General features: G+C 37.7%; 1 protein-coding gene across 2 annotated transcripts; it reads left to right on the forward strand.

The window, feature by feature from the left end:
* The first annotated feature begins 216 nt into the window (after positions 1–216).
* LOC107818540 (uncharacterized) lies at positions 217–4,391 on the forward strand. 2 transcript variants are annotated; one of them, XM_016644571.2, is made up of 3 exons: positions 217–1,456; positions 2,914–3,989; positions 4,080–4,391. In XM_016644571.2, the coding sequence occupies exons 1-2, from the start codon at positions 347–349 to the stop codon at positions 3,964–3,966; spliced, it is 2,163 nt and encodes a 720-aa protein (XP_016500057.2). In that variant the 5' UTR covers positions 217–346; the 3' UTR covers positions 3,967–3,989; positions 4,080–4,391. The 2 variants fall into 2 exon arrangements, with proteins under 2 accessions (XP_016500057.2, XP_016500056.2); XM_016644570.2 differs by having other exon boundaries at positions 2,914–4,391.
* Positions 4,392–8,122: the final 3,731 nt, after the last annotated feature.

Here is an 8,122-nt window from a genome sequence, read left to right on the forward strand (position 1 = left end):
AATAAAATATACCAAAACAACTTGCATTACCTAAAGTAAATTCACATGGTAAAAAAACTAATGAAAAGGTATTTTACGTTTTGAAAGAATGTCATAAGATGAAAAGGATCAAAGTGATACCTAACATTATTAATTTTGGCGATTTAGATCTTCAGATAAGAATCAATTTCGTTGTTTTTGAATTATTAGTATTATTTTCTATTTTAAAGTTTGCTTTAATCAAAAGTCGTGCGGGTTCCGAAAGCCGCCCAACCGGCCTCTTGTCAAACTTTTCTTTGTATCAGGGTTTATTATTTCACAAAACCCTAGTTCTCACTTCCCCAATCCAAATTTCTGAAAATCAGGAATGAATATGAAGCACTTAATGTCCAAACAAACTATCAACAATCTGTCAAAGCTCAATGGTACCATAAGAATTCTATCTCAATACCCCCATTTTCACCAGAATGCTCCGATCACTACATCCTCCATGACACCTTCCATCTGTTCGACGAAGTGTCCCACTGATCTTTTCCAACCCCAAAATCCAAAATTTCGAAAAATGGAATCTTGGGGCAGTAAAAGATTCGTTCACACAGCTGAAGAAATGGTAAGCGAGTCAGAAACCGAGTCAGAGGATGATGCCACAATGAACGATTTCCTGTCGAGATTTGTTTGGATAATGCGTGGAAAGCTGGTTGAAGTGTATCCAGATTTTGAGAAGAAAACAATTGATGGGATGCTTTTGGTTATTGTGGGGAAGGTTGTATCTGAGCTGGAAAAGGGTGGTTTTGATCAGATGATGGGGTCCGCAGTGGCGGCATCAGAAGATTTTAGTGAGGATTTATGGAAGACAGTGTGGGAGGTGAGCAATGTGGTGTTGGAAGATATGGAGAAAGCAAAAAGGAAGGAGAAAATGAAGAACTTTCTTCAAGCTGAGGAAGTTAAGGAGATGTGTAGGTTTGCAGGTGAAGTGGGTATACGCGGAGACATGCTTAGGGAGTATAGGTTCAAATGGGCACGTGAGAAGATGGAGGAGAGTGAGTTTTATCAGAGTCTTGAACGTCTTAAGGAAGAGGAAGAAAGATCAGCTCAAGAGGGGAGCTCATATGGTGGTATTGGGGCCATGGCCGTGGAGCAGGACAGTGTTGGTGCAGAGGAGGAGCCTAAAGTTGTGTCTCTTCCGAAAAGGCGTGGGAAGCTTAACTACAAGATTTATGGACTTGATTTGTCCAATTCAAAATGGTCTGAAGTGGCTGATAAGATTCATGAAGCTGAAAAAATCATATGGCCTCAAGAACCAAAACCAATAGCTGGCAAGTGCAAAATTGTTACTGACAAAATCCTTGCTTCACAAAAGGAAGATGATGCCTCTCTACTTCTAGCTGAGTGGGTAGAACTTCTCCAACCTACCAGGGTAGACTGGATCAATTTACTTGATAGATTGAAGGAACGAAATCCTCATCTATATTTGAAGGTATTCCTTCCTCGTTAACTTTCTTTTAGTTGCATGATTTTGAATAATTGTCGTGCATTTTGACTTTCATTCCTACCGTTGTCGTAGTGTCAACTGGGCTCCACCCAACAAATCTAGAGAATTTAGGATCACGAGCTTGTGTCTGATAGTACGATAACAACAACAACAAAATCCAGTGTAATCTCACAAGTGGGGTCTGGGCAGGGTAGTGTCTCCGCATACCTTATCCCTACCTTCTGAAGGTAGCGAGACGGTTTCCAATAGACCCTCAGCTCAAGGAAATGCCTGATAGTATGATAATGCTCATAAATATACTTGGATTCAAGCAAAGGCATTTGCTAAGGGCATACATTTTTCTTAGTAATTTTAATTTCTGTATACTTTTTTACCTTCATTCTGCACATTCTAGTTAACTTCATAAATTTGCCGGTCCTCAATCAATTGTACCAAAGCAGCCTTTTTCTTATGAAATTAAGTATTGTTAGAAAAGAAAAAGTATTGTTCAAGAAATGTTGAAATTCTTTTTCAAAAAGTGTACATGCGCGAAGGAACATATATAGAAAACCTTTTCAAAAAGCATAAAAGACCAAAAGGTAGAATTATGAAATATAATAAAATAGAGGAAGAAGCAGAATAAAGAAATGGCCCATCAATTTGCACATATAGGCAGACACTAGACAAGAAGTAGATTATGGTATATAAGACAAACTAGAAACATTTTGAGCATAGCGACACTTATTATCAAAAATGAAGCAAAATCACCAGATTATCAAGTCTATGGCTCTTTGCCCAATGTCCTATGCCATGAGATCTGGTGTGAAATTTTTGATCTGATTACATCCGTCGTTATATTTTTTACTTCTTTAGTTTTTTAGTTACTTTTTCTCTGACTGTATTTGTCTGACACATCAAAAGTCAGTGACTCAGTTTTTAGAACAAAATCAAACTAGATAATGGCCCTACAAAATGTTGGAGACTTTAAGTTAATATCCTTAATTCACTTGTTCTTGAATGCCTTTTCATCTTACTGATAATGTCGAGAAATACCGGAATTTATAATCAGATTAGTTTTCTTCTAACTTTTTTGGGTTCTTCCAAATAAGAAAGTAGGATTGTTACGATGAAATCTTCACACGTTGGACAAAATAATCTTGAGATAAGAAGTATCTGTCGCGTTGCGGTCTTATGCACTGGTGTAGTGCTGCAATCTATATGGTTCTCTTGTTTCCTGTTCATCCTGCAAGGAACGCAAGGATGGAGTTAGATTAGTTAGTGAAATGCTTACAAAAAAGTTAGGGAAATTATAATATTTGCCGATATAGAAACATTTGACCCACCGTTGCATCAATAACCAAATATTTTGAAAATTCTGTATTTAAATTGTTTTTAAGTTTTTGATGTAGTTTAAATTGTTCTTTAAGTATAGGGTAACTCTGATTTTTATTGAACATGTTTAGATTGCAGAACATGTGCTTGGTGAAGAGTCCTTCCAAACAAACATACGTGACTACTCCAAACTCATTGATGCCCATGCTAGAGACAACCGCCTAACAGATGCTGAAAGAATTATCAAAAAGATGAGTGAAAATGGAATTGTACCTGATATTCTCACATCAACAACCATGGTTCACATGTACAGTAAAGCAGGTGATTTGGATCAGGCAAAAGCTGCATTCGAAAGCATGAGGACTCAAGGATTCCTACCAGACATGGGAGTTTACAATTCCATGATCTTAGCCTATGTAAATGCTGGCGAACCAAAGTTGGGTGAATCATTGATGAGGGAAATGGAGGCAAGAGACATCAAGCCCTCTAAGGAGATCTTTATGACCCTCCTAAGGTCATTTGCTCAGCGTGGTGATGTTAATGGAGCCCAAAGAATAGCAACTACAATGCAGTTTTCAGGGTTTCAGCCCACATTAGAGTCATGTACATTACTTGTTGAGGCATTTGGCAAAGCTGGTGACCCTGATCAAGCAAGGCATAATTTTGATTACATGATTAAACTTGGGCACAAGCCAGATGATAGATGCACTGCTAGCATGATAGCAGCTTATGAGAAGAAGAACCTATTGGATAAAGCCTTAAATCTTCTAATGGAGCTTGAGAAAGATGGTTTTGAGCCTGGGGTGGCTACTTACTCTGTTTTGGTGGATTGGATGGGTAAAATGCAGCTAATTGATGAAGCTGAACAACTCTTGGATAAGATTGCTGAGCAGGGTGAGGCTCCTCCATTTAAGGTTCATATTAGTCTATGTGACATGTATGCAAGAGCTAATGCTGAGAAAAAGGCTCTTCAAGCTCTTGGAGTTTTGGAGGCCAAAAAGGAGCAGTTGGGACCAGAAGAATTTGAGAGGATTATACAGTCACTTATAGCTGGTGGATTTGTACAAGATGCTCAAAAGTTCCAAGGATTGATGGAAGCTCGGGGATTTACAGTATCCGAGCAACTTAAAGTAACGCTCCAGGCATCTCAAACTTTTCTCCGCAGGAGACCATCTGTAAGATAATGTTGGTCATTTGCATTTAGAAGGCAAGTTAGTGCTATCTTGACATTTGGCTCTTGAAAGTGTGTTTTAATAATTTGAAGCCTATAAGAGTTAATTGTCTCCATGTGATCCAGGAACCACCATGAGATTTTCTCCTTAAACTTAAAGCAGCAAGGGGATTACTGTTCTAGAACATTTGCAGCCATGCCTTTCTGCCTGTCTTTGACAGAATAGTTAATAAGTTTTTGACGTCTTATAAATGTCTCCTCCATTATCAGGTGCATCAATTGTCGTCGTTGTGATGTTGCAGCTCTTTCATTTCTTAATGTTTTTTTTCATAGCCTTGTTACTCGGGACTGTTGAATTGATCTTGGAAATCAACATTAAAAGGACTGTGGTAAAGTGATTTTCTTATCCACTAAGAATGCATTGGGTTTAAGTTAAAATATATTTATTTGAGGCTGCGGTACTTAGCTGTTTAGCAGTATCCTGGCAATAGTAGCAGTTTAGCTGGTCATGTGTGTTTGGATTTCAATCAGCTAACTCTTGACTAATGCAGAGTCTCAATCATTTATAGGAGGGGTCTAATTGCAAATGTGGTAGCACTTTAATTTCGACATAAGATGTCTTGCTCCTGTAATCTCCTTTCACGCAAATATATCTGCAGGTAGGAAAGTAATCAGAAAACTGAAAAAAGGTGGCAAAGCCAAGAAGACATACAAATAGTGCTCGCAAGCACCAAATCAAACAATCTGTATCTTTTGTATTTATTATGTCATTTTGTGGAGATTGCATCAAATCAAGCTATCATTGGCGATTAGCTTTCTGTGATTTTCGTGCTCCTGTACCTTGTAGACCAAAAAGGTTATGCAGACATTATAAGATAGAAAACATATGAAGCACATAAATAGAAAGCTCTGCTTGTAGAGTGGAGCTTCTTTATAGCTTCAACTGTCTCAAACGAGTTGAATCTTCGAAAGTGCTTGAAAGGAGTCTGCGTCTTCTCTTATCTAGTTTCTATTTAGCCTAAGCTGCCTTTTACTTTGATGCTAAATCACAAGTTGACTGTTATATCTAGTCTACATGTTCTTCTAAGCAGCTTTCCATCTCTTTGTTAAAAAGTAAAAAAGGAATATGCATAGAATTTGCACGCATTTGTGAAAATGCTAATGACCTTGCCGATTTTTTCCAGTACGCATTGTTGCACGATAGCTCATACTGTTAATTATTCTGTGGTACTTTTAGCATAGACTTCTCTTTGATGGGAGTAAAGTACTTGTAGTTGTGTTTGGGGGGTATCTGTCTTATGTACCCTGTTTTTTATTAATACTTACTTTTTCAAAAGTGTACCCAGTTTTCTGTAGTCTATTACAAGGATATCATGCACTAGCTTAAAGCATCGTGTGTGACTCTTTGAATAATAATGAATTGCATCAATTCTCCCACAAATATAAAATTTCCGGTCAAAATATTTCTTTCATGTTGTTTATTCACTCAGTTGTTCAGTGTAGTAATAATAGTCTAGTTACAAATTAGCTTTGAAACTTGGAGTTGGACTATGAATATAATAAATACTGTCTTTTAGCATGTCAGTCTGGATTTGCAATTTGCTAGACAAGAATTGTCTTCTGGTATCTGCATGTATAGTTTTCAGCGGTCTCTACCACCTGTGTGTTCTTGCCTATTCATAATTTTCCAGAATTGAATTTGGAAAAAAAAAGCAACACCGATTAATGGCTCAGACATATATCATCGACCATATTAAGCTCCTGGTTATGATGGATTGGATATTTCTGATCTTATCCTGGGTATGAGGGAATTGCTTAGTTCTGATCCTTCTAGAAAGGTACTTAATTTTTTATACTGTGTGAAATGGACCTTTTTGAGAAGTAACCAAAAAAAAAAAAAAAAGAGAGCATACAAGGTCCTTTTTTGAAATGGACCCTGTATGCATGATTTTCATGTTGCAAACCAGAGTTTGTCCTTAAGATAATAGCATACTCCTGGAGTAATTAAATACAACTGAAACAGTGGAAGGAATCATGTACTATATCCCAGATAATCCATCCACCTAACCACAAGACCATGAGTTCTATTTTGCTACCTTATCTATTTCTGGGCCAGGGAACTAGAGTTAATGCTTGTCTTGATGTGCTGAGAGGTCTTGAGTCTAGCTTACACTGTACTTTCTTTGTTCTTTGGCAGTGTTGTTTAATCAATTTTTGAATCATTAAAAAAGATTGTAATTCTTGCTCTACTGTTGTTTAATATGTCGGGTCTTTTGGAGAGGGAGGGAGGGAGTTCTATTTTGCTACCTTATCTATTTTAGGCCAGGGAACTATTTCCTCAGAGTTAGTGCTTGTGTTAATGTGCTGTGGAGGCCTTGAGTCTAGTTTACACTGTACTTCCTGTCATTCTTTGGCAATGCTGTGGTGCCTCTTTATTCAATCTTTGAATCATTAAACTATTTCCTCAGAGGGAGGGAGGGAGGGAGGGAGCGAGGGTCTTGGTGCACTTGAAATTGATGACGCGGTGGTATTCCTTCTTGAATATTATCAAGCTGCTACTTTCCATGTTAGTGCAGCATTTATGTCACAGTCAAGAAATCCTTTTTGCCTCTAGTAAAACAGAAAAGAGAAAAGTAAATACTCCGTAGTTAAAAGCATTCCTATAGGATTATGATATTGACTCATGACAAATTCTGGGGCCATGTTCAGTCTCAGGAAAGTATTATCCTGATGAGTTGCTGCATGACCTTGTATGAAATGGATATTCTGATAGCTCTGTTAGACAAGGTTCAGGGGCTATTGTTGCTTACAACTTGAGCTACATCATCAAGTCCTCAAAGGGCTTTTGATATTCAGTAAGGGCAGTAGTCTCCCGTTCAGTAGCAAAAGCAGAAGCTGAATCTGAAATTGACATTTCTGGAATCTAGGGAGGTGCTTGTTTCTCTTTAGGTGAAAGACCGAAACTGTTGAGACTATGTATAGCTAATTCTTGTTGTCAAAGTTGATAGTAATAATGTTTTTGTGCCTTGTTTCTGTTTCTGCTATCCGTCACGGCCCTTCCACATGAAAGAGAATTTATATACCTTTCATGATGTTCACCTTAACCAGATTTACCTTATTCTGTGACAAACCTTGTGAGCACTTTTTTATCTTGGATTTGGCTATGCTTGCAGACTCTGGCTGCCCTAGAATAGTAAGCTTTAGCTTCTCATGGGGGTGATCTAACCACTTACTCCTTGCATCTTGCCTCAGTCTGCATTTGCAATACAGTCATGCAGAAATATTCAGCGGGGATCAAATTACACAATTTTGTGTGGAGACTCCCATTGACACAGTAGAGGGCTGGTGAACTACTATCATTGATCCCTGAATGTTGTTACTGACAGAGTTTCACATTAATGTAATAGTAAATCATTGACTTTAGCTGATATGATCAACAGATGATTAACCGCTTCACTGGTTGCAACATATGTTCTTTTGCTGTGTCTGTAAGAAATGATTAGGTATTTCCGCATGGTACAGTCAAACGAGAATTGTTTCTGTGCTTGCAAGCACTATTTGTGCAGCAGAATGAATGTTAATAAATGGCATGTGTGAAAGCAGTTTCGAATGCCAATGTACTGGTTAGTTTGGTCTAGTGATGAAAGATTATCTGTACTACTTGAGAGATTCCCTAGGAAGGATGTTCTCCCTTCATTGGTTGTTGTAGGTTACATTCTTTGCTTAAACAACTAGGTCAGAAAAGAAAGAATGATGAGCTCTTCCTCTGAATTTTGTTTTGTGCTTTGCTTCTTGAAGAGGCATTAGACACCTGATAGCATATTGCTGAACATAACCTTTTTGTGGTATTTCTCGTCTTTTCTTTACCTTTTTCTTTTTTTCTCAACCTCTTTTATAATGATCTTTGACAAGGAAATATGGTTTGCCCCTATTGTAAGATTGGTTGTCTTAGGCAAGTGTGTTCTGCTTGCCGCATTGTTGTGCAATTCAACTTGCACCAGGACAAGAATATGAAGCGAGAAAATGTGTAGGAGTAAAATTTTGAAATTCTTTATAATATTATAGAGTTGGACATTGTCACATTGGCCAAACGGTTAGAAAGTATACTTTAAAAGCTAGACCTCTTAAAGGAAGTAACTTTCACAATAGACTTCCCAGAAAACGGTTAT

The sequence above is a fragment of the Nicotiana tabacum genome, chromosome 18 (assembly GCF_000715075.1).
Source record: "Nicotiana tabacum cultivar K326 chromosome 18, ASM71507v2, whole genome shotgun sequence".
NCBI lineage: Eukaryota > Viridiplantae > Streptophyta > Magnoliopsida > Solanales > Solanaceae > Nicotiana > Nicotiana tabacum.

What these genes read in the sequence shown, in the direction of transcription:
- LOC107818540 (XM_016644570.2), top strand. Translation starts at nt 347, where the DNA reads ATGAATATGAAGCACTTAATGTCCAAACAAACTATCAACAATCTGTCA. An exon ending in ATCCTCATCTATATTTGAAG is followed by an intron (nt 1,457 to 2,913) that starts GTATTCCTTCCT and finishes GAACATGTTTAG; the next exon opens with ATTGCAGAACATGTGCTTGG.